We start from the raw sequence: 27086 nt of genomic DNA on the forward strand, positions 1-27086 counted from the left end.
TTTTAAAATACCTCTGTTAATTGTTTTAGTGATTACTTTTTGGAGTTATTTTCTTAGGGCTCCTGTGTGGATTATAATCTGCATCATAATTTATTACAGTGTACTTGAAGTCATTGGTGATACAATTTTGGTGTAATATAGTAGCAGATTTGCTTTATCTTAGCTTCATTTCTTCCTTCCTCTTTGTATTATTTTGTCATGTATATTATATCTGTGTATTTAACAGAATCAGCAATGCATTGTTATAATCATTGCTTTAAAAACTCTTTTAATGAAATTAAAAAAAGAAAAGAGGAAAGTATTTTTATTATAAATTACTTGTCTTTTAGTGCATATATTAATTGTTAATAATTTGAGATTTTCCATTGATGTTTTTAATAAATCTTAATACTGGATATGTCTTAATGCACAGTGAAAATTTATTCAGGCTAGAAATTTTGGCCAAGGAATGTATCTGTGACCCGAAAGCAGACTGAGTTGAGCTAAAGGTGATACAATTCCTTTTATAGGCATTATCCTGCACTGAAAACTCTGGAACATCTAGAGCATACCTATCTGCCTCAAGTAAGCCACTATCGATTCTGCAAGGTGATGGTGGATAACATCCCAAAGCTTCGAGAAGAAATTAAAGATGTCTCTATGTCTGATCTCAAAGACTTTCTGGAAAGCATCCGCAAACATTCAGACAAAATTGGAGAGACTGCCATGAAGCAAGTAGGTCTTGGGTTTATGATAGGTTGGCCAATGACTTTGCAAGTGTTTTGTTAAATTCTTTTGCTAAGAGCTTTAATTATATCTTGTTATTTTAGGGAAATTTTTCATCTTGGTTGGAATTTATGATTTTGAAATGTTTTATTTTCTTAACAGAGAAATGAGTTATTTACTAGTATATATATATTTTGCTCTGTGCATGTCCAGTAAATACTGATTGATTGTGATAGTTTATATTGGGGTTTTGAAGAATCATCTTTCATCTATCTATCTATCTATCTATCTATCTATCTATCTATCTATCTATCTATCTATCAATCATCTATCTGTCCATCCTTTCCTGGCTTTGGATATAATTTGAAGCCAAGATTTTGAAAAGTTTCTTTCTAGTTAATGAGTTAAATTGTGTTGCAGGTACCTTTGGTTGATTATTTACTGTGTTAAGCAATCTGTCATGTTATAGATTTGAATTTTTCTGTAATTGCTTTTTCTGATTATCATTGAGTGTCAATGAAAAAGGGCTACTGGGGAATACTGTGAATTGTGGTCATAGAAAAGGATTTATTTATAGCTTATAAAAATTAACAAATGTGTTAGAAATACTTAGACTTTTTTCCGTATTCATCTTTAAGTCACCAAAGCCACAAGTAATGTCTGGATTTCTTTTGTTGTTATGAATAAAAGAACAGGAATGATTTGCAGTGCTACTTGCTCTTTTGAAATTTAAGTCACATTGATTTTATTAAAATTTTGCAGTATACCTTATGATGTAGCCTGCAACAGAAATAGAGGATTTGTTTATTTATGGAAAGTATTTTTTTTATTTTGATTCTGTATACAACTGTGTTCTTGAAGTCATTTGTAGTTCTTATTCTGTGAGGAAGGAGGGAGTAGGTCATATTTGGATCATATATTCAGTCACTGCTGGCCTTAGTAATTTTCTTTCAAATGTCTGTTTGATTCTGTAAATGAGATTTGTCTATTGAGAATCCCTTTCCTAATGGATTGCAGATATTTTCCCCCCTTTCTTCTTTTTAATTTTGTCACTGTTATACTTTACAAAGTGGAAACTTTAAAACTAGTTGATGATAAACTTGGTAGAAATCATGATATATTGTCTTTTTTTTTTTTTTAGTGGTGAAGAAACAAAATTAATTATTGAAATACACCTTTTGCATTGATGGGTGATGTTTTGAGTATGGAAATGAAAGTATCTTATAGGTCTTTATTGTTGTTGACTAATTATTCCTAAACTTTCAAAATATAGGAGTATAGTACAAAGTGTCTGTGGAAGTTTCCTTTTTTATTTCATTTATTTATTTAGGCAATTAAATTTAACAGGATGACATTGGTCAACCAGAGTACATAGATTTAGAGAAAACATCTCCACATCATTTGGACAATCAATTATGCTATATACCCATCACCCAAAGTCAAATCATCTTTCTGTCACCCTATATTTTGTTTCTTTAAGCGCCTCCCCCTCCCACCACCCCTTCTCTCTCCTCCCTTCCCCTCTCTCTGGTAACCACTGCACTTTTATCTATGTCTATGAGTCTCAATTTTGTGTCCCACCTATGTATGGAATCATACAGTTCTTAGCTTTTTCTGATTTACTTATTTCACTCAGTATAATGTTATTAAGGTCCATCCAGGTTGTTGTAAATGATACTATGTCATCATTTCTTATGGCTGAGTAGTATTCCATTGTATATCTGTACCACATCTTCTTTATCCAATCCTCTATTGAAGGGCATTTCGGCTATTTCCATGTCTTGACCACTGTGAACAATGTTCGATGAACATGGGGGTACATCTGTCTTTATGTACCCATGTTTTCAAGTTTTGGGGGTATATAACCAGTAGAGGGATTGCTGGGTCATATGGTAGTTCTATTCTTAATTTTTTGAGGAACCACCATACTTTCTTCCATAATGGTTGTACTACTTTACATTCCCACCAACAGTGAATGAGGGTTCCTTTTTCTCCACAGCCTCTCCAGCACTTATTACCTGTCTTGTAATAGCTAATCTTAGAGGTATGAGGTGGTATCTTATTGTAGTTTCAATTTGCATTTCTCTAATAGCTAGTGAAGATGAGCATTTTTTTTATATATCTGTTGGCCATTTGTATACAAATTTAGTGCAATTCCCATCAAAATTCCAATGTCATTTTTTAAAAAAAATGGAACAAAAAATCATCAGGTTTATATAGAACCATAAAAGTAATCCCAGGGGGGAAAAAATGAAGCTGAAGGCATTACAATACCTGACTTCAAACTGTACTACAGGGCCACGATAATCAAAACAGCATGGTACTGGCAGAAAAATAGACACACAGACCAATGGAACACAATAGAGAGCCCAGAAATAAAACCACATATATTGATATATAGTCAAATCATCTTTGATAAAGGAGTCAAAAACACGCAATGGAGAAAAGAAAGCCTCTTCAATAAATGGTGCTGGGAAAATTGGAAAGCAACATGCAAAAGAATGAAACTCGATTATAGTTTGTCTCCTTATACAAAAATTAATTCAAAATGGATCAAAGACCTAAATATAAGATCTGAAACAATAAATTACATAGAAGAAAACATAGGTACTAAACTCATGGACCTTGGCAGTAGAGAACATTTTATGCATTTGACCCCAAAGACAAGGGAAGTAAAGGCAAAGATAAATGAATGGGACTACATCAAACTAAGAAGCTTCTACACAGCAATAGAAACTGACAACAAAACAGCCAACTAAATGGGAGATAATATTTTCAAACAGCAGCTCAAATAAGGGGCTAATATCCAAAATATATAAGAACTCACAAAACTCAGCAACAAACAAGCAAACAATCCAATAAAAAAAATGGGAAGAGAACATGAACAAACGCTTCCTTTTTTAAAGTTCCTTTTCCTAGGCATCTGCTTAAGTCACTTCTTTTTTGGTAAAAGAGAGATTTCATAAAGACTATTAACTCATTTAATGTGAGATTATTTGGTACCTTATTTATTTGTAGAAATTAAGGCCCAGGGCAGAGAAGTGACTTGCTCCAGTTCAGATAATTTGTAAAGGTCAGATTCTGTAGTAGAATTCAGATTAGATTGAGGTGAATTGTCTGCGGTCGCCCTCTATCTGCGTAAACTATTAGCTATACTTTTGTCACATAAAGAAATGATGAAGAAACCTTTTTTGAGTTCAGAACTTTTAACTGATAACTCTTCATTCTGCCAATAAAAATTTATCTCATTATAGCTTTTTTTTTGCATATATTATTATCCTGTGCTATAGTATATAAAAGATCTTTGAGTAAAGATACCTTAATAGTATTTTTCCATTGACTTGCAGTGGGGGGAGGGAAGAGTGAGAGAAAAAGAGAAAGAAGCGTCCACTCATTCTACACAGTTGTATACTCATTGATTGCTTCTCATCCGTGCCCTGTGGCTTGAACTGGTGACTTTGAGGTCGAACCGGTGACCCCAGGATTAAGCCAGTGACCTTGGCATTTGGGATAACTATCCACTGTGCCACTGGCTAGGGCAAGATACATGAACATTTTTAGATCTTCTATAGTACCTAAAAGGTAAGAGAAGTAGATGGGAGAGAAACTACCACTTACTTTGTAGATAGTGTTCAATAAATTTTTGTTTGAATTCATGGATGTTGGAAAAAGAGAGGAAATGGTTTATTTCTCACTTATGTCAAGCCCAATATGATGTTTCTGATGGTTTTCTTCACAATAGTGACTTAGGAGCTCTTTCCATTATGTTGCCTGTGCCATCTTTAATGGCTTTGAAGATTGCTGCAGAAGGGTAAGACCAAGGACTATTGCATTAGGGAGGGATTTTAAGGGCGAGGCATGAAATGTAGCACATTATCACTTCTACTCACATTTCATTGGCCAGAATGTAATTACCTGGGCATATTGACCTGCAGGGGAGTCTAGGAAAGGCAATCTCACTGTTTCTAAGAGGAGAAGGACACAGGTTTGATGAATAATATCTAGTCTCTGGATAGTTTACTCTTCTGGTTATCAAATATCTCTTCACTCTTCCTCTCACTCATAGAACACACTTGCCCTTTCCCTAAGAGAGGTAACCCAATATCCCATCCAGTTGCTACATTCATTTCAAAGTCTAGTATCTTCCAGAGATGCTGAACATTCTCCATCAGATTAGATCCATATATGTTTCTTCAAGGGCTGCTGATCAAGAATTGGGATGACAAGTTATCTGGACTTGTGTCCCATCCCACCTATGATATACAAGGAAGAAACATGAATAGAGTAACTAGAAAACTCCCATGTAGAAAAGGAAATAATGGGAGACACACGGTATTCTCTGCTTCGTAGCAAATTATGTAATCCTTATGGGCCAGCATTGGGAAATCCTTCTGCCTTGGTAGTGGGGGCACTTCTTGCTCAGATGTTGACTCCTTGCTTATTGTTCTCCTGGGCTCCTTGCTGCACCCAGGTTTTCTTTGTCTTTTATTTATTGTTACACTTCTGAAGTCAAATATACCTTCCTTCGATTTCTCTCTTCTCTCTCTCTCTGTACATCTACATTTATATTTCAACTCTCTCCCTCCCTTTCTGTCCCTCTCTTTGTCCCTCCCTCCGTCCCTCCTTCCCTCTTTCTTTTCCTCCCTCTCCCCTTCTTTTCTTCCTTCCCACCCTCCTTTCCTCCTTTTCTCCACCTGCTTTCTGCTCCTGCAAGGTAAGGGGGTCTGGAAGTTTTGTTGTGTTTTTTTTTTATTAAAAATTATTTATTTATTCATTTTAGAGAAAAGAGGCAGAGAGAGAGAGAGAGAGAGAGAGAGAGAAGAGGAGGAGCAGGAAGCATCAACTCCCATATTTTCCTTGACCGGGCAAGCCTAGGGTTTTCAACTGGCGACCTCAGCGTACCAGGTTGATACTCTATCCACTGCACCACCACAAGTCAGGCTGGAAGTTGTTTTAAAGCTATGAATAGCCCTGGCCGGTTAGCTCAGCGGTAGAGCGTTGGCCTGGCGTGCAGGGGACCTGGGTTCGATTCCCGGCCAGGGCACATAGGAGAAGCGCCCATTTGCTTCTCCACCTCCCACCCCCTCCTTCCTCTCTGTCTCTCTCTTCCCCTCCCGCAGCCAAGGCTCCATTGGAGCAAAGATGGCCCGGGCACTGGGGATGGCTCCTTGGCCTCTGCCCCAGGCGCTAGAGTGGCTCTGGTCGCAGCAAAGCGACGCCCCCGGAGGGGCAGAGCGTCGCCCCTGGTGGGCGTGCCGGGTGGATCCCGGTCGGGGCGCATGCGGGAGTCTGTCTGACTGTCTCTCCCCGTTTCCAGCTTCAGAAAAATACAAAAAAAAAAAAAGCTATGAATAGTCAAGGTTTATTTAGTCTAGATTTATATGTTCTCGGGATTATAGTTACCTCAAAGCTTTAGTAGGCCTTTAATCTGTTTCTTTCCAACAGATTCTATTCTAAACACAATTTTCAGAAAATTTTTTTTCTTCTTTCTTGTTTGGAGAGATGGTGGAGGTAAGATGGTGTAGCCCTTGCCTTATGTCACTTTCTTACTTTAATGGCTCTGTTTTGGAACTATATGAAATAGTGAGTGGGAAGATCATACATGAATCTTATCTTTGCCTCAGGATTGAGTCACTAGGTCAACTAGAAGTCTTCGTGGGACTTACTTCCTTAAATTTTTTACCTTTCTTTTCTCTTAGTGTTTATGTTCTGTGTTTGTTTACCTCTGTAATCTTCTAAGGCGTGAGTTTCTGTACTTTTGTTCCCTCTAAGTTCAGTTTTTAAATCAGCCGATTCTTTTCTATGCTCATCTTCTTTATGTAATAATACCTTGCTAAAAGCAGAAAGTCCATTCACCCATAGAGCTACAGTAGATACATGGTGTGCCTTTTCATTTATTACAGGTTTCAGTTTTCCCAATTATGTCACTATTACAGGACTCTCCAAGCTTTTGACTTGTGAAATATATATTCTTGCTGCCTACTGCCTGATCTCTAAACTAATGCTGTTTAAGTTAATATTTTGTTTGTTTGTTATGGCAACATCATTCTTCCAGTACCTGTTTCTGTTTTTCTTAAATAATGCTGCCTGCTGTTATAGCTAAGCTCCAAAATCTCACCATAGAAATTGTATTTTTAGCTCATGTAAAGTCTCAAATGGATTTCTTGATAGGGTGGCTCTTCTCCAAGTGATTATCAAGGATCCAGGACTCTTCCAACTTGCGGCTTTACCACTTCAACCTCTGGCTTCCAAGGTTACAGCGGTAGGGAAAAGAGAGTTATAAATAATGCTGGGAGGCTTATTATGGACCAGGCTGGTAAGTGATTCATACACTTCTGCCAACCTTACATTGGCCATAGCTTACATGCTGCATGTGAGGCTTGGAAATGTAGTCTATCTCTGTGACCAGGAGGAAGAGGAAATAGGTTGGGAATAGCTAGCTAGAGTCTGCTACAACCTTCTATTATGTAGCCTTAAAAAAATACATCTTTTATGTTTTTTGCCTGTTGTTTTCTTCACAGGTTTATTTCATTGACAGTTACCCCCAAATCTTTTCCTTCAAATTTACTAATTCAATTTTTAGCATTGTCAATGCTGCTATTCAGAATTTTATTCTAATTACTTTTAGTTTAGCAATCGAAGTTTTTGTTTTAAGGAATTTGTTCTTTTATTTAAAAATGGCTTCTTTTTTATTTTAAAAATTTTTGCTTATTGATTTTAGCAAGAGAGGAAGGGATAGAGAGAGGCAGACAGACAATATCAACTTGTTCCTGTATGTGCCCTGATTGGGGATAGAAACACCAACCTCTGTGCTTTGGGACAGTGCTATAACCACCCATGCTATACAGTCAGGGCAAAAAGAGCCTTATTTACCATATGAGAAAACATATGAAAGTCTTATTTATATTGTAAGTTGGTCTGGGCACTCCTAGAAATTATGCAGGTGAATATGCTTTTTTTTTTTTTTTTTTTTTTTTTTTTTTTTTCTGAAGCTGGAAACAGGGAGAGACAGTCAGACAGACTCCCGCATGCGCCCGACCGGGATCCACCCGGCACGCCCACCATGGGGCGACGCTCTGCCCACCAGGGGGCGATGCTCTGCCCATCCTGGGCGTCGCCATGTTGCGACCAGAGCCACTCTAGCGCCTGAGGCAGAGGCCACAGAGCCATCCCCAGCGCCCGGGCCATCTTTGCTCCAATGGAGCCTTGGCTGCGGGAGGGGAAGAGAGAGACAGAGAGGAAAGCGCGGCGGAGGGGTGGAGAAGCAAATGGGCGCTTCTCCTGTGTGCCCTGGCCGGGAATCGAACCCGGGTCCTCCGCACGCTAGGCCGACGCTCTACCGCTGAGCCAACCGGCCAGGGCCTGAATATGCTTTTTTCTTGGCGGACATCTCCCTTTTCCTTCTTCCACTCACTATATTCTGGATTGCTAAGGTGACTCATGGGTGGGCTTTGTCTCTGGTACAATGAAATGATAGAGGCAGTTAGTAAATAGGCTTCTCTTTGTGATACACCAAAACAAACTACCAGAAGGGCTCTGCAGTAATTGACTTCAATGAGCAAACTGGGCTTCACACTTTTCTCTGAGATTTTAATTTCAAACTGTTTGTTGTCCAATTTTATCAAAAGGTACAAAACAGAAAAGTCTGTTTGAGGATCTGGAGGATATGTAGTTTATTCATTCACCTGTATTTAAGGTATAATACTGTCTCTGGATTAAGTTTTATCAGTAAGAAGCTTTTGGCTTTTATTGCATGTGGTAGGCAGAATTCTAAGGTGTTTCCCAGGATTCCTTCCCCTGGTGTGTACATCCTATAAAACCTTCTCCCCTTGAGTGCGTGGGCCTCATCTAATCAAGTAAGTTTCTTTAAAAGAGGGACTGCATGTCAGATGTAGAAGTTAGAGAGATTTAAAGTGGAGGCAGATGCTCTACTGTTGGTCTTGAAGAAACAGATTGCCATATTTTTGAGAGGGCCAGGTGGCAGGGAACTATAGTTACTGGGAACTATCCCTGGCTGATGTCAGCAAGGAAATGGGGACCTGAATTCTATACAACTACAGGGAGCTAATTCTGCCAAAACATGAATTAACTTGGAAGAGGCCCCTGAGCTCTAGATGAGACCACAGATGGCTGATGGAATGATTTAGCCTGGTTGAGACCCTGAGCGGAAGATCCCTGCAGAAACATGCTGAAGCCCGACCCGTGGAAACGCTGAGATAACAATTGTGTATGACTTTGAGCCTCTAAGTTTGTATAATTTGTTAACAGCAATAGAAAACTGATACACTCTGTTATATCAGTCTTGAATAGAATTACTTTTAACTAAACTGTACAGTTTAGTTTTGCCTTTGGATCTACAAAAGAGTGGTAAAGTCTGCTTTAAAATGGTGTTTAAGTAGAAGTTTCTGAGTCTTCTACCTGTCCATTGTACCTGGAGTATATTGAAAGATAAAAAGCTGCAGAAAGGTTAGAAAATGTACAGTTATGATAACTAGGTTAGAAGTTCAATCATTTAGCAAAATCTGAGGAAAAATTTTAAAATTGTTCATTCTACTTCCTATTACTAATTGAATTTTAAGTTAAGCAGTCATGATTTACTTTTCAAAAAATTTTTCACATATACACACACATGGACAGCATGGATTGAAAACATTACTAGACCCACCTGTGGGTTTTGCATGGAAACAGAGTCATCTTTAAAGCAGGTAGAAAAGCCCTCTCTTTTATCCTATCTCATTTTCTTTTTTTTCTTTTTTTTATAAATTTTTATTAATTTTAGTAGGGTGACATCAATAAATCAGGGTACATATGTTCAAAGAAAACATGTCCAGGTTATCTTGTCATTCAATTATGTTGCAAACCCATCACCCAAAGTCAGATTGTCCTCTGTCACCTTCTATCTAGTTTTTTTTGTGCCCCTCCCCCTCCCCCTCCCCTCCCTCTCCCTAACCACCACACTCTTGTCCATGTCTCTTAGTCTCGTTTTTATGTCCCACCAATGTATGGAATCATGCAGTTCTTGTTTTTTTCTGATTTACTTATTTCATTCCATGTAATGTTATCAAGATCCCACCATTTTGTTGTAAATGATCCGATGTCATCATTTCTTATGGCTGAGTAGTATTCCATAGTGTATATGTGCCACATCTTCTTTATCCAGTCTTCTATTGAAGGGCTTTTTGGTTGTTTCCATGTCTTGGCCACTGTGAACAATGCTGCAATGAACATGGGGCTACATGTGTCTTTACGTATTAATGTTTCTGAGTTTTTGGGGTATATACCCAGTAGAGGGATTGATCTTTTTCCAGGGTGCTTCTAAAATAACATGCATATCTGATTTTAGAATTATCATTTTAGCTTGAAGTGATTTTTTAAAAAAAGTCTGAAGTTCTTTGTTAATTATCTTCTGTTTTCTAGTTCCTTTTGAAATTGATTTCTGTGATTCACTTATGGAATTGATATGTACAGGAAGGAAGTTTTGTATTTGTTGTTTTGATTTATTTGTTCTAGGCTTTATGGAGCTAAATAACGTTTATAATGTAAATATTCTCAGGTTGGTTGATTTTTGTGTTAGGTCCTTTAATGAAGGGAAGGATTTATTTACTTCTAAAATTTTAACTTGGGTTTGCTAAATTATATGGGTTATATAACTGATGTTTAGGAAAGAAACTGGTTGCCCATAAAAAAATGGAAGGCTTTCAGGCATTCATCCTTTAGTAACTGGTTTTAAAGAAACTGACGCTTGGATGTGATTAGTTGTCACCATAGTCCTTTTTATCCTTTATTTGGTTAAGTGTTGACCAGAGCAAAATGTGCTCTTTTATTTATTGTGTAGACTTAGTTCTGGCACAGCACTACCACCTGAGTTCACACAGGCCAAGTAATGACTGCCAAGTAAAAGCAGTGTTGTTGTTGAAACCTCTTTTATGCTGGATGTTATGCAACACTTGCACAGAATATGACCTTTGAAGTCAAAGAAGTTGGTGTGCATTTAGACTGGTGTTCTTGAATTGACTTTATATTCTCTTTTCTTCTTGATTTTGGTATTTATTTCTTGCTCCTTGCTGATATGGTAGGGGTATGGTGGAAGAATATGAGAACTGTTTTATAATAGGGATTGTTGAAGTAGGCAGCAATCAGAATAGCTTATGATAGATAGGACAATTTTAGTTTACTGTTAAGTAATATGATAATTAACAGAATGAACTTTGAAGTTTGGGTTAGACTATTAGATTTGCAGTTTGCTAGCTGTATGACAGTGTGGAAATTACTAAATATCAAATTAGATCTTCTTTTAAAAAATATTTTAAGTCATAGTTGACTCACATTTAGTTTTTATAACTCTATAAAATTGGAATCTTATTTTTATTTTGTTAAGTGAGAGGCAGGGAGGCAGAGAAACAGACTCCCATGGGTGCCCCGACCAGGATCTACTTGGCAAGCCCCATCTGGGGCCATTGCTCTGCCCATCTGGGGGCACTGCTTCATTGCTTGGCAACCAAGCTATTTTCAGTGTCTGAGGTGCTGCTGTGGAGCCATCCTCAGCACCCGGGGCCAACTTGCTCAAACCATTTGAGCCATGGCTGTGGGAGGAAAAGAGAGTAAAAGAAGACTAGGGGAAGGGGTGGAGAAGCAGATGGTTGCTTCTCCTGTGTGCCTTGACCAGGAATCGAACCTGGGACTTCCACACACTGGGCTGATGCTCTACCACTGAGCCAACCGGCTAGGGCCTAAAATTGGAATTTTAAATATTCTTTTCAAAGATGTGGAAACATTTAGAGAAATCGAATACTTAGCTCAGTTACAGGTATATAATAAAGGTTAAATTAAACAAAATAAGGACATGCTAGTGAATGGCAGTTGTAAATAGACTTAAGAATGTTGAGAAGGAGAAGATAATTAAAGAGGTTAAACTTTGATGTATTGAAATACCTAGTTTTTTTTGTTTTTGTTTTTATTCCTAGAATTTAATTTCCTATGGTATTTTCAGCTTTGAAGTAGGTCTCATTTTCATTTTATTTTATTTTATTTTATTTATTTAAAGACAGAGAGACAGATAAGAGGGAGAGAGATGAGAAGCATCGACTTGTAGGCGTGGCACTTGAGTTGTTCATTGATTGCTTCTCATACGTGCTTTGATAGGGGGACTCCAGCTGAGCCAGTGGCCCTTTGCTCAAGTCAGTGACCTTGGGCTTCAAGCCAGTGACCTTTAGGGTCAAGCTGATGATCCCACACTGAAGCCAGTGATGCTGCATTCAAGTTGGCAAGCCTGCACTCAAGCTGGCAACCTCAGGGTTTCAAACTGGGGACCTCAGCATTCCAGTCAATGCACTGTCCCTGTGCCACACCTGGTCAGGCTAGATCTCATTTTTAAACAATTTTTCCCCCTTGCCTTAAAAAAAGTTATTTCTATTATATATAATTCCAAAATATTTTAAATGTGATTTCAGTTAAAAAGCACAAATATATTAGATAACCATTAAATTTAAAAGATCAGTATCTTTCTACTGGTATCTAGTTGGGGTGATAGAAGAAAGATAATTTATTTCCTTAATCTATTTTGAGGACAGTATTACAGTTTTGAGGCTTTCTGTTCTTGGCAAAAAGGTATGTGTATATATGTTTGTGTGTGTTTGTATGAAACAATATTATACTGTATTAGCTTATTTTTTCTCAAACTTTAAGAGAAAATTGTCATATAGATTCTCAATATAGTTTATGAATATGGTTGTGTGGTGAATTCATCCTAAAATAGACCATTGCTTAGAAAATCTAGAGGAAGAAGAACAGTTATTACAATACTTAGACTATCTCTCACAAATAGACATGTAGAAATATCTATATCTATATCTATATATATCTCTATATTTCTTTCAGTTATTTTAAAGTTAAATTCTTTTGAGAATATTCCTTTTATGAGCCTTGGTTTGTACTAAAGAGTAATAATACGTAATTTAAAACCATATAGTACTATAAGAACAAACTGATGAGCAGAACAGAATACAAGTACAGAAATGGACATATATAAGAATTTAATGAGTGGTAAAGGTAGTTTTTCCTCAGTAAACCTTATAGGCAGAAAGGTCAGCACAGTGCTTGGGAATACCATCTTCCTTGTCATTCTGTGGAGGGATCTGATGGGTTCAGCCACGTTGTTCAAATAGCAGGACATGCCTCAAGAGAGGACCCTGCTCTGGTATCACTTATATGGAAGTTATGAGGAGGGCCAAGAGAATCTAGTGAATATGGACTAAGTGGATTCTTGCTGGTCAGAGAAATAACTTGGCTCAGAGAATTCTCATATCAGTGCCAACTTATGTCAGCTGAAAAGACCTAGTATTCTTCAGGTGAGCTAGCTCAGTTTTATTGAAGAAGCTTATTGCTAAACTGTGAGAATGGAGAAGGCAGAGAGCCATTGGGGAACATCTCTAGCAGAGGGGAATACCATAAACATGATTGTTGCTTTACTTATCTTCTTCCCAACAAGTCTGGTCTCTGTAAGGAGATAGGGCCTTATCTTTTTATCTTTAGCACCTTATTAGCATAGTACTTGATGATTATAGATGTTAAAAATCAATTAATGGCCGTATTCTGTGAATATTTAATTAAATTTAATGTATCTACACCTTAACATTTTTCAGGAAAACCATCTTTTTTTTTTTAAATGTTCTAAGGTGTATGCTCTTAGTTACCAATTATATTTTTAAAGTACCGGTATATGACAATATCTCAAATTGCTCTGCAAGGATTTTGACCTTATCTCATAGTACGGTGGAGGTGCTAAAAAGTTATCAAGTTGACTTCTTGTTAAAGATGGTGGATTGTACATATAACATTTATATATTCTACCTCTCCAAATTCATAAAACAACATCTTAGGAAATTTTTAAAAAAGCATGGGCTCTCAAACATAAAGAATTCAGGAGAATAAATGATAGCAGCATTTTTAGAAGCTGCAAAGTAGGAAGAGGTGTGGTAATTGTACTAGCATACCTGAGAAAACTCAATCCTAAACCAGTAGTAAAAGTGTATAACAACCCAGTTTTTAGTGTATTATAGAACCATCATGTCTTAGAAATTGATAGTATCTGGTTGCTCTGAGAAAAGGGGGTAAAATCAATGCCCAAACCAGGAGGATTGGTTGAATGTCTGTTTCAAAAGAAGTTAGACAACTTTCTTCCCCAGCTATTCCCTCACCAGTCGACTGCCCTGTCTCAGCTCTAGGAGAAGACCAGTGGAGAGTAGATGCAAGCTGAGGGTAAGGTTACCAAACTGACAACAGTGGAAGTTTGTATATTAAATATGGAGACTTATCTTAATCTCACAGTTCTCTTTTATGATGTGGTTCCCAGAACTCTCATAGGCTTACATCCTTCAGGCTTGAGACTGGAAAATACTCTGAATAATATGATTAGCCCCAGAGAAATGTCCTCAAGGTATGTCCACTGGGTTGTCCCCAACCAAATGGACAAGTCAGATCTCTTTGAAGTCAACAGTTGACCAGATTTATGTACATACACAGAACTTGCAATCAGCTTTTTAGTTTTCCAATTTAAAATATGAAAAGATAATTAAGGGTTACCAGACATTTAAGGAAACCCTCTAACATGAAAGTTAGAGGTCAGAACAAAAATGTAGATATTTTGTAAGGAGAAGAAAACCAAAAAGGCAAACCAAAACAATTATTAATAATAGCATTAAAGGCCCTGGCCGGTTGGCTCAGCGGTAGAGCATCGGCCTGGCGTGCGGGGGACCAGGGTTCGATTCCCAGCCAGGGCACATAGGAGAAGCGCCCATTTGTTTCTCCACCCCACCCCCCCCTCCTCTCTGTCTCTCTCTTCCCCTCCCACAGCCAAGGCTCCATTGGAGCAGAGATGGCCCGGGCACTGGGGATGGCTCCTTGGCCTCTGCCCCAGGCGCTAGAGTGGCTCTGGTCGCGGCAGAGCGACGCCCCGGAGGGGCAGAACATCGCCCCCTGGTGGGCAGAGCGTTGCCCCTGGTGGGCGTGCCGGGTGGATCCTGGTCGGGCACATGCGGGAGTCTGTCTGACTGTCTCTCCCCGTTTCCAGCTTCAGAAAAATACAAAAAAAAAAAAAAAAAATAATAATAATAGCATTAAAAAGATAAGAGAAAATAAATTACATGCAAAAATGATCAGAATGCTACATAAAAGGAGAAGTTTAGAGAACGAGAAGAATATTTAGAAATTAAAAATATTCTTAAATATTTCTAACTTTTAATTTAGAAATTAAAAGTATTCTAAAACTACCAAAAGGAGGGTGTGGAAAATGAAGTTGAAAAAATTCCTCCAGAGAGAAGAGTAAAAAGAAAAAGAGGTGGAATATGGGAAATAGAAAATCTGTAAGAATATTAAAGAGTCATCCAGGCCTGACTTCTGGTGGCGCAGTGGATCAAGAGTCGACCTGGAACGCTGAGGTCGCTGGTTCAAAACCCTAGGCTTGCCTGGTCAAGGCACATATGGGAGTTGATGCTTCCTGCTCCTCCCCCCTTCTCTCTCTCTCTCTCTCTCTCTCTCTCTCTCTCTCTGTCTCTCTTCTCTAAAATGAATAAAAAGAAAGAAAGAAAGAAAGAAAGAGTCATCCAGAAGGTCCAGCATTTAATATGAGGGATTCTAGAAAAAGAAAGCAAAGAATATTAATAGAAGGAATTAAATCATAGAAATAGTGTGAGAAATTATTCTAAGACATGAATTAACAGGTTAAAAGACCCACCAAGTGCCCCAAAAGGGTTAAAAATAAACTTACAGTAGGCATGTTCTAAAATCTCAGAAACCAGAAGACAGAGAGAAAATCCTGAGGGCTTCTAGAAAGCTAAAACAGGTCACATACAAAAGATTTGGTATCTAAAAATTATTTTAGACAATACGGCAAGCTGTACTCTATACTGGACTGAACCAGGACTGTATCTTTAAAGTTCTAAGGGAAAAAGATTACACATCCATATTACCATTTGTAACCACAATACCAAGCAAGTGTGATGGTAGGGTAAATAAACATGGTTTCAGTAATGAAAGGCCTGAAAAATTTACTTCCTATGAACAACATAAAAGGATCTGATATGTTCAGGACATAGATAATCCAATGGAGGGGGGAAAGTAGAGGATCTAGGATGATGGTTAAGGGAGGTAGTTGATTGACAGTGAAGTAGCAGGACAGAAAGTGCAACCAGCACAGCCTGGAGCATTTAAGAAATTTAAAAAAATTCCTAAGAAGATGAAAGTGATAGAATGCTGGATGAATTTATGCATTTTGAGAGGAAATTCAGATAGTTGGGGAGAATATGCTAAGTACGTAGAAAACAGCAAATATATAAATGAGAAAACTATTAACTCCAAAAAACAAAAGTTGTGCAAGAAAGAAAAAGTAACCATAGTATCTTACATGGGTTGGCTGAGAATTGCATTTATATAGTTATAATAATTAAAAATTAAGTTAATTATCAAATCAATCTATTGCCTGACCTGTGGTGGTGCAGTGGATAGAGTGTTGACCTGAAATGCTGAGGTCTCCAGTTCAAAATCCTGGGCTTGCCTGGTCAAGGCACATAGAACAAGCAATCAGTGAACAACTAAAGTGAAGCATAGTTGATTTCACTCATTCTCTCTCTCTAAAATCAATAAATAAAATCTTTAAGAAATTTATAAAAAAGTCAATCCATAGATTTATCCTTGTTTTTGAGAGATAGGTTAATGGACACTTTGCAGATGTGTTATGTATGTGAATGAGACCTAAGTTCATATCTTCCATGGTGGAAAGTCAGTAGACAATGCTTAAAACCTAAAAAAATGCAATAGCCAAAAGGCAGAAGCAACCCAAGAGTTCACTGACAGATGAATGATAAACAAAATGTGGTATACCATTTCAACAGGATAATTATTCAGCCTAAAAATAGAAGTGAATTTTGATACATGCTACAACATGGATGACCCTTGCAGACATTGTGCTAAGTGAAATAAGCCAGTAATGAAAGGGTGAGTATTGTATGATTTCACTTGTGTGAGGTTTCTGAAGTGGTCAAATTCATAAAGACAGGAAGTAGAATGATGGTTTCCAGAGGTTGGGGATGGAGGAGGTGATTAGTTATTATTTAATGAATACAGAGTTTCAGTTGGGGAAGATGAAGAAGTTCTGAAGATGGATGTTTGTACATCAATGTGAATGTACCTGATACCACAGAGCTGTACACTTAAAAATAATAAAAATGGAAGTTTTATGTTATGTATATTTAGCACAGTCAAAAAACCTAAAAAAACCCCACAGAAAACAGATAGTAGCACACATAATCATGTTATATAAAGATAAAGAGGTAAGCATCAAAAGAGTGGTTGGTTGCCTCTTGGGGAGCAGGATTTGGGGGTAAAGAGGAGAGGAGGAAACTTATTTCTTGAGACTTGTTTGGAGGTTCTAGCAGGGGAGCGCAGCTACTCGTATACCCTTGACCGAAGAACGGTCCTCTCCTCTATCGGGGATGGTCGTCCTCTTCCACCTAGCATGCAGCTTCGGGAGGGATGCACATGGAGCGGTGAAGGAGGAAGGGGATACCCGCCTAGCCAGCCAGATCAGCCGAATCAACCCTGGCGATCAATGGGGTGACAGATGTTGCAGCCAGATTGCCTTCACATCCGGAAACATTTCTTATAATGAACTCTGTAGAACTATTTGACTGTATACAACTTAACTATGCATGGCTTTACATGAGTAACTTGGATAATATCTATTGAACAAAAGTAGAAAAGAAATATAAATTGTCAGATTTGGAATATATATGTCAGACAGGATTCGTTAACAGACTAGATATGAGGTGGGAAAAACTCAGGGTACAGAGAGAGATTTGCCCTTATTTAAGAGACTGTTTATCCTTAACTTTGGCTTTATTGATTTTCTTTTCTGCTTTATTGGGAGTAATTGAGCAGTGTTCAGTCCTCAGATTCATAAATGTAACAAGATAGGATTGGAATTATGTGTTAGATGTAAATTAAATTAAGGTCATTTCAATTCACAGTTATATTGTGTGCCTTATTAAAGAAAGGAATAGGCCTGACCTGTGGTGGCGCAGTGGATAGAGCGTCGATCTGGAAATGCTGAGTTCGCCGGTTCGAAACCCTGGGCTTGCCTGGTCAAGGCACATATGGGAGTTGATGCTTCTAGCTCCTCCCCCCTTCTCTCTCTCTGTCTCTCCTCTCTCTGTCTCTCCCTCTCCTCTTTAAAATGAATAAATAAAAATTAAAAAAAAAAAGAAGGGAATAGATAAATTTGGTAAAATGGACAACAAAACACATGTTTTGTATAATGTAAAAATCTTGAGGGTGATGATAAAGGTTGAAAATTTGTAATTATCAGAATGATCTCTTTTCTTTGCTTTGAATTTTTAAGATAAACATTTACCTGTGTTTGGAAGAGAATATGAGTTCTTCAACACTGTCTCTTGGTTGCAAAATAAATGTCACAGTACCCCACACCTTTCACTACTGCAGGCCCACACACTGACTTCGTACTTGGGCATGTGTTCTGGTGAGTGAGTGAGTAGTCCCTGTGCTGCTGCAGAAGATTGGGAAAGAGGGAATTAGAACAGTGAAGGAAGGTTGTGTTGATTGGCGGGCCTTCATAAAGTTAGCTTGGCCTGAGTTTTTTGGGAGACAGCCTGCAGCTTCATTATTATTTCACTGGGAAACAAATTTTCGTTAAATTTAAAATAAAGGAACATGACCCACACTATGAAGTTTTTCTTGGGTGGTTTGTACAATAACTGAACTTCATTCTAATACAGGACTCCTGGAATTTCCTTCTACCCCCATGTCATAAATAAATGCACCGCACTAATGTGGAAATGAGGTTCAGTTCACTAAACTCACTGTTGACTTGAATTTGAGACCAGTACTTTAGATTTAAGTTGTGAGGTGGAAATGAATTGATCTTATTAACATAAGTAAGATACTACCTGGTTACATTTTTATTATATAATTTAACCTCTGAAATATGCAGGCATATGTAAGAGATTATTTAAAATGATGCTGTAGCTATAATATGTAATAAGTATTATTACACAGGGGGCTAAGAACAACCACTTTATTATTTTTATTATCAGATAAACTTTACATTGGCCAGGCACAGCCTCTGTCTGCCTTTCTAAAAAATGAATGGAAGCAAGATGTATTTATCATCTTATCACTGAAATGGAGTATTAATGCTTATGTTTAATAGATAGTGATCTCTAATTACAGGTCTGAATGAGCTAGTATTCTTGTGTTGTATTTATAAAGTTACTGTCTTACTTTTCTTATATATCAGATTAGATACAACAACTACATGGTTGAACTACAGAATAAATATTTTAAAACAAAGACTTGCTTCTGTTTTACTTCCCATCTCTTTACATGCTGGGTTTTTTTGTCTCTTCTTTTTTTTTTCTCTTCTCTTCCCTTCCCTTCCCTTCCCTTCCCTTCCCTTCCCTTCCCTTCCCTTCCCTTCCCTTCCCTTCCCTTCCCTTCCCTTCCCTTCCCTTCCCTTCCCTTCCCTTCCCTTCCCTTCTCTCTCTCTTCCTCTTTTTCCCTCTTTCTTAGTTGTAGAAATCTTGCTTGCAAGACCAGAGGATTCAGCTTTCTTCTGAGCAGACTTACATGCTGACTGCCCCAGCTGGGAATCTGCATTTTATAAAAAAACCCAACCATATAAGATCTAAAACCATAATAAAGTTGAAATTAAGTTTGAAAGCTATGGTGTTTCTGTCTATTCTGTACATATTTAGTTGTGTGGATAATGGTTCTTTGGCTAAAGAGCAATTTTATATATGATATTTTTAGAGGGTTTCAATTCAAGGGCAAAGACTAATCAGTTCTGGTCCTTCCCAGATCCCAGATTTTGTTGATATTCTGATATAATATCACTATTCTAATTAGATTTGATAGATTCTAATACCTAATTTGATATCAACACAGTGAAAAGTGTACAAAGCAAAGAAGGACACAAAGGACATGGTTTAAAATGGTTATAAATTTCATCCATTTTTATATTAAATATGATTAATTCTTGGATCCTGCCTGCAGATAGTAGTTTATTCTGTTTGATTTCCATCCTAAATTTGGTGAGTGCTTTTTCACGCTTATTTCTCCATCCTAAGTTTAGATCTATTTAATATAATTCTATAAAGTAGATCTCATAGATTGTGATTAATATGTTTGGTCATTTCAATTGTCTTTTAAAAAAATACTTTTATTGGGCTAACAGGGATCATTAATAATCAAGAAAATAGGTCTCGTGAAATTGACTAGAAGTTACTATAAAGTTTTATAAATAGAAGAGTTATGAGTTATAAAATATTATAATAAAAGAGGAATTAGCACCAAGAAAATTTACTTTTATTTTTTTAAAGATTGAGTTTGAGATAGAGGTTAACTGTTAATATACTTAGGATTGGGAGAAAGGAGACTGGTTCCATTGTTGCCATCTAAAGGACCATAGTCATTTACTTACTATGAACATGACTTCCATTAATTGCAGGGGTAATGACTTCTTACCTTATCTTTGTCATGCTGTTATAGTGATACTACAAAATACCAAACATCAGTTAACCCTCTTTCTAATAATTTTTAGAGAATATAAGCTTATATCCATTCCTAGTCCAGTCTGTAGAAAAACTTTTATAGTATCTTCATAATTAAAGAACATAGGTTTGGAATGAAGAAAGCGAGGTTAAAGAATGGCTATCTCACTTATAATATGATTGGGCAAAACATTTAAGACTAAGCTTTACTTTCCTCTTTTATTAATTAGAGTCAAAAAAGATCATGTAAATAAGTGCTTAGCACTGTGTCAACACACAGCACACACAATCAATGTGGTGTTTTTGGATGATTTTTGTTTTGAGATCTATGTGATTTTTTCAGAAAATTAAAATCTTCAGTTGAATGTAGCTTGGGTATTGATAGCTTGCTAGTTACCAACTGTCTCTCCCCCTCTATATCTTTTTATTAAATGATTGCAACTATATTTTTCCATGAGTGTTTTAAAACAAACTGATTTGGAAAAGCATGAGTCACTACTTTTGGAGGGGAAAATTTTTTTTAACCTTAAAAGGTTTTATTATTTTCAGGCTTCAGTGTTAAAAAATGTGGGCACATTTTTTATTTTTTTTTGGTTTATTTTTGTTTTTTACTATATTTGCAATGAAGGCTTTAATGTCAATGAGAAACTAAACCCTAGATCTGTTTAAATAAGCAAATCAGACCATAGAAATTAATGAGACTTAAATGGATTTTGCAGAATGTAGTGGAGCCAAGTTCGAGGTTTGGATCGGGCGCCCTCTCTAGTCCCCGTGGTGTTCCCTTTGGCCTGAAGGATGGTTCTTCCTTGTCCTGGAGAAAACAGCTTGAGATTCCTAGGATTGTTACGCTCTCAGCATGGTTTATTCTTATCCTCTATCAGATATTTATTTTTACTGAGCACAAAAACACCATCAAAATTATTCTAAGAGAATTGATATATGAGGGAATAAAAAGAAAGGGAGAATATTTAACCACGTTTACAAGGGCCAGAAAAATAGACTTAAAGATGATCTAGAAGAGAGGGCTTTAGCTTAGTTGTATTTTCTCACATCTTTCTAGATCTTCCTGCCAGAGTATTTTAGCAGATAACCCTAAAGTAGTTAAAATGTAAAAAATACAATAAAATTCATTAATTTTTAGAATGCTTGAGTTTTTAACACATGCATAGATTCAGCACCACAAACAGGATACAGAGTAATTCCATCATTTCCCAAATTCCCTTGTGCTGCCCCTTTGTAATCAAACCTTGTCTCTACCCATAACCCCTGGCCATTGATCATGAAGTGAATCAAAAATATAGGATGGAAAGCACAGCCAACCAGTAATGATGACTACCAGAACTTTAGTTAATTATTGCTTCATTACACATTGATTGGGAATGTGGCATTTCTCTTATTCTTTCTTGTTTAGAATCTCAACAGAGAAATGGATCCCAAACCAAAAACACAAAGTTAAAGTGACAGATAAACATCTAACTCAGTGGTAGTCAACCTGGTCCTTACCGCCCACTAGTGGGCGTTCCAGCTTTCATGGTGGGCAGTAGCGGAGCAACCAAAGTATAAATAAAAAGATAGATTTAACTATAGTAAGTTGTTTTCTAAAGATTTATTCTACCAAACTTAGCGAAAATCCGACATAAAGTACTTGGTAAGTAATTATTATTATATGCTTTAACTTGCTGTAACTCTGCTTTATAAATTTTATAAAGTAAAGTTACTTCCCTACTTTATAAATCACCATTACTGTGGAACCGGTGGGTGGTTAGAAAATTTTACTAACAGAGATACAAAAGTGGGCGGTAGGTATAAAAAGATTGACTACCCCTGAACTAAGGTGTTGCTTTCTCTAGGTCTATGGGATTCTAAGGTTTAGAGGCTTTATCACCTTTGAATCTGACTCTTGGGATGGATTCTTTCTGTTTCCATTAGAAGGTGAATGGATAAAGGACAGCTCTGTGATGGCGAGGGACTGTAACACTTGGATTAGGAAGTATGGGAAATGGTCAGATCATTAGAGTTGAATTTTTAAATCACAGACTACTTCTTTTATTTATTTTTTTTTGGTGAGAGGCTAATGAACAACGCAATGGCAAGAGTTTATGCTGTGAATGGAAAATTTTCAACCGATTATGTTTTTGTTTTGAAAGCTTGTAAAAAAAGTTGTTTTGTTGACAAGTTCAGGCTACTTTACCTTCCTGACATACTTTTCTAATTGCACATCTATAGCAAATTTAGAACAGCTTTCAGTTATTACTGGTATGTGTGCATGTGGAGGAGAAATTCTCAGCAGATCAGAGCAAGTTGTTTGTGCAGGGAAGAAAGGCTTTGTCAGGTTGTGGTGTATTCTTGCACGTGTGTGTGTTTGCTTAAACTCAGAAGTCAGCCAATTGTGGAGGCCTCAGTGTGGTTAGACATTAATACAGTACAGTGATAATGGGTCTTTATATAAATTTTTAAGTATTTGGAAATTTTTAAAAATTGAGAAAATACTCTTTTAGAAATGAGATTGGTCTGTTAGGGGAGGTGATTATACTTTATGCCAGTGAGATGTTAATGAGATTGGGAGGGAAGTAGTGAATTGAAGAGCTTTTATTTTTAAAAAGTCTTAAAGTCCTGATGCTTAAGATGTGTTTTGTCCTGTGGCACACCACCATGAGGAACGTGCACTTTAAGTCAGGGGACTCACTTGCAGAAGGGATCTGGAGCAGGTGTTTGGAAGAGAGAAAACTATAGCTAGGATAGAGTCCAGGAAATGGAACTAAGATAATAGTCATTTACTGACATTTTCTCTAGGCACGTATCTAAATTGCTTCCATCATTTTGTTCCCATAGAACCTAGCACATTGCTTTGTATTAACTAGGCATTCATCAAATTTTTGTTTTATTATACATACATATGCTTTTTTATTCTCTTTGGCAGGGCACTTAAGAAAGCCCAGATGAAATTTTTTTCACTTAGGTATAATTTTATCTTGATTTTCCTCTAGTGAACCTTTCTCACTTTTATATACCAGTATTTTCTTTTTTTATTTGTGGTAAGATGTACATAACATAAAATTTACCTTTTTAATCATTTTTAAATGTACAGTTTTGTGGCATTAAGTACATTCACATCGTTATGCAATCATCACCATCATCCATCTCTAGAACTTTTTCATTTTCCCAAACTGAAACCTTGAAACCAGTGAATTTTAAGCTTGTAAATTGTGCCCCAGTAATGACTGAAGGTAGAGTCTCTATATATTTGTTGAGGGACTCGTGATCTCTTTTCAGGGAAGGAAAAGAGACAAAGAGCAAAACTGGAATTCTTTTAATTTAATAAGAAATAGATTATAATTGTTGAATTTTATAGATAGGTTTTTCTGTTCTTCAATTTCTTTAAGAAATATGTTCAGAAGCAACAACTGGAAGTGGCCCTTACTTTCTCAAAGTCTTGAGAAAGAGAGAGAGAGTTTCTTCAGTCTTTGTATATAACAAGATATGTATACAGAAAACTTATATTTTTCCCTTAGGTTTTGTGTTTAGTCCCATTACTGGCTGGCTTGGCCATGATGGTCTCAATCCACTTTTGAGGGCTATACCATGATATTTTTACCCTGGTGTCAGAGAATTTTAGGATAAGGAGTATCTTCTTTTTTTTTTAGTACTTTAATTCTATTTTTTGACTTAGGCTGAAGTCTGTTGTTAATTTGTATTTTCCTCCTTCTTGTAAGTAAACCAAATAAGAATACTTCCCCACAGAATGACTAGGTATTCTCAGTCTGCTAAACATGGATTTCCTCGCTGTCCTGATGAAGGCCTGTGGTCTAACTGGGCATGTGGTTTGTTTGTCTTTGTTGATAGGTCTTCAGTCAGAGTTGATCTTTTAACATTGGAGAAATGAAATATCTATAGCAGTAGTTCATAAACATGTTAGAGACATAAACCTTTTAAGAATCTAATGAAAGCCATGAACTCTCTTTTTAGAAAATTACCATAATAATTCCATAGAATAGAATTTTTTTTCATAAAATGCCATGGGATTTAGGCACTCTGTGGAATATATCCAATAATATATTCTTGGTGGGAGCCATTAGGATATTAAGGTCCACAATCAGTATCAGATTCAGTAGTATATTCTGGAATTCTTCTATTCTAGTTTCATCATGATTTGTGAAGAATACATAGAAAAGGTTGAATAAATTAGTGACCATCTCAGTTTCTTTCTATACTATCAGTGAAAATGGGTGTTATCTTCATAAACACTTTGACAAGTAGGTTTAAGATGTTGGTAAACTCTTCTGAGTAGCTGAGTTTAAATAGCGGATAGGTATCAGAAAATAGTTGGCCTATATTGCATTTTGCTGTGAAAGTTGGATAAGGTTGGGCTCTGATTTTCATGTGTTTTTGTCAGTTATTGTTTTCTCTTCTTATTTCAGTTGTACAATATTATAGAAAACATAGAATAGGGCAAAATAATTTTTAAAAAGTTCTACTTTTGACTTTAAATAGCTAGAGATAGCATGATATGAATAAACTTAAAGTTGGTAACTGCCTAAATATTTAGTATGACATAAAAAGACATTTTACTTTGGGGAAGACTTGACCTCTTTCTTCACAGAGAAAACCCTCCTTTATTTCTTATGAGTGATCTTACCTCTTAACCAATGTCATAGAAAACTGAGGACTATTTAGGCAGAAACTCTCTTGGCTTTCAGCATTCTTGTTCCTTAACTATTTAAGTCTCCATCACTCTTTATTGCTCTAACTCCATCTCAGAGGAAGAAGCTATTTTTCCTATGTAAGCTATTTCTTTTACTTGTGCTCCATTTCTTTTCTTTCTTTTTTCCCCTCTGTCAGTTATTCCCTTATTCTTCTCCTTTTTTCTTCAACCTTTCCCTTCCAATAACTTTTTCCACTTCACAATTGGCATGCTCTGGTCTCCCTTTTGTTGGCCATATCGCTGGAATCCCTCTTCCTTTCTCCAGACCATTTGATGCTTTTCTTCCATATTCCCTTTTTCATTGAATGATATCATTGTCTATCCATGATAGAAGCCTACTATGCTAAGAAATTTGATAGTTGTGCAAGTAATGTAGTAAATAAAATATTGTGGGATGGGGAGGAGATACATAATACTGTAAAATGAAAATGCACCGTGTTAGTAAAAGCAGAATATAAGAACTACGGAGATTCTTACTTCCTGGGATAGTCTGAAACTTGTAATGTTTGGAAGTACAGACGGACTAAATAGCCTGATGAGGCTTTTTTCAACTTTATTTACTACAGTCTCTAGGAATTTTCAACACATTTGACACCCCTATCTTCAAAAGAAATTCAACATTTGTGCCTAATATCTGTATATTTATAAGTTGTATATGTGTATTATTCTCATTAACTCATTGATTCTAAACCTTTTTGATTATAGACTTCCTTTAGTAAAGCATTTTTGTGTGTATGTACCCCATATTGCACATTTGATTTATTTCTAAATTATATACACATGTATAACTTGTATCAGCTACTATCTTAGGACAGGATATATATTTAGTCTAGGGATTCATTGTTAATAATGCATTTAAATTCCTTTTTCAGTTAGTCTTGATAATTTCAAATTTTGGGGTGTATTTTCTATCATCTCTGCTTTGATCATTTCTGTACTTACCACATGATATGTTTGGCAAGAGGTTCTTGCCAAGTGTATCAATTTTCCATTACTGTTTGACAAACCACCCCATAACTTCATGGCTTAAAATAATACCGATTTATTATCTCTCATGAGTTCATGGGTCAGCACTTGAGGCTGTGCATAGCTAGCGAGTTTGTCTGCTGACCTCCCCTGGAACCACTCAGTGGCTGGCTGGCACTTGCTGCCAGCTGTTGTCTTGGTCCTCTACCTGGCCTTATTCCCCAGTAGTCTGATCTGTGCTTCTTCAGAGCATGCTTGTCTGAGAGTTTAGAGAGAAAGAGAGCTGAAGCTCTAGGCCTCTTAGGATCTAGACTCTATAATTTAAAATTGTCCATCACATTCTGTTAACCAAAGCAAGTCATAAAGCCAAATCAGATTTAAAAACGTGGAGAAATGATCTTCACTTTTTTATAGAAGTAGCAGTGTTACATTGCTAAGGGGCATGTGCACAGGGAGGCATGATTCACTGGGGACCAATGTTATAATGGTCTAGCAACACTGGGATAAAGACAGGTATTCACCTTGCTCTTTTCTTGTCATTTGCATGTGCTAGCATTATTAGTATTATTTGAGGTTTCTTTCTAGGAATATGTTAAAGTCATTTGTCCATTTTCTATAAGTTTAACTAAAACTAGATTATATCATCTGATTTTACTTAACTGAACACATGTAATCTAAATACACTGTAATAAATTGAAAGCAAATAAACAAATGAGAGTATTATATCACCCACTTTGCAGTCTTTCCTCAGTATAGTATATCTTGAATTCCATAGGTGGTACTTGACTCTGACATACAGAGCATGAGGGTATCAGTGTGATTTCTTAAATCAAATGTTAGTAAAGCTTAGTTTCTTTTTTTTAAAGATGAAAATGAGTATAAATACTAATGGATTATTTTTACTTAACCTTGGGGGTAGACACCCCACTTTGGAAACCATGGGTCAAGCTGATATGGAATAGCTATGCCCCAAGTCTGTGGCACTGGTATGCCAGGAGTGTCGGTCCTGACAGAACTCAGTGATTCTGCATGGTGCTCTTTCCCCTGCCTCAGAGGGCTTCTCAGTGTCGTGTTCTAGGCTGGCCTTTACAAAGAGATTATAAATGACACATGAGGTAAAATGTGTCTGTTTTTCTGGTTTTAAGAGATTAATT

General features: G+C 36.8%; 1 protein-coding gene across 4 annotated transcripts in view; it reads left to right on the forward strand.

Annotated features, from left to right (window-relative positions):
* EXOC6B (exocyst complex component 6B) overlaps positions 1-27086 on the forward strand; it is a 638754-nt gene that overhangs the window by 95048 nt on the left and 516620 nt on the right. For all 4 annotated transcript variants that reach the window (XM_066378003.1, XM_066378005.1, XM_066378007.1 and 1 more), the window contains one exon: positions 510-714. In XM_066378003.1, coding sequence (XP_066234100.1) covers positions 510-714 — 205 coding nt within the window. The remainder of the gene's footprint in view (positions 1-509; positions 715-27086) is intronic.

This window comes from Saccopteryx leptura, chromosome 3 (assembly GCF_036850995.1).
Source record: "Saccopteryx leptura isolate mSacLep1 chromosome 3, mSacLep1_pri_phased_curated, whole genome shotgun sequence".
NCBI classification, from domain to species: Eukaryota; Metazoa; Chordata; class Mammalia; order Chiroptera; family Emballonuridae; genus Saccopteryx; species Saccopteryx leptura.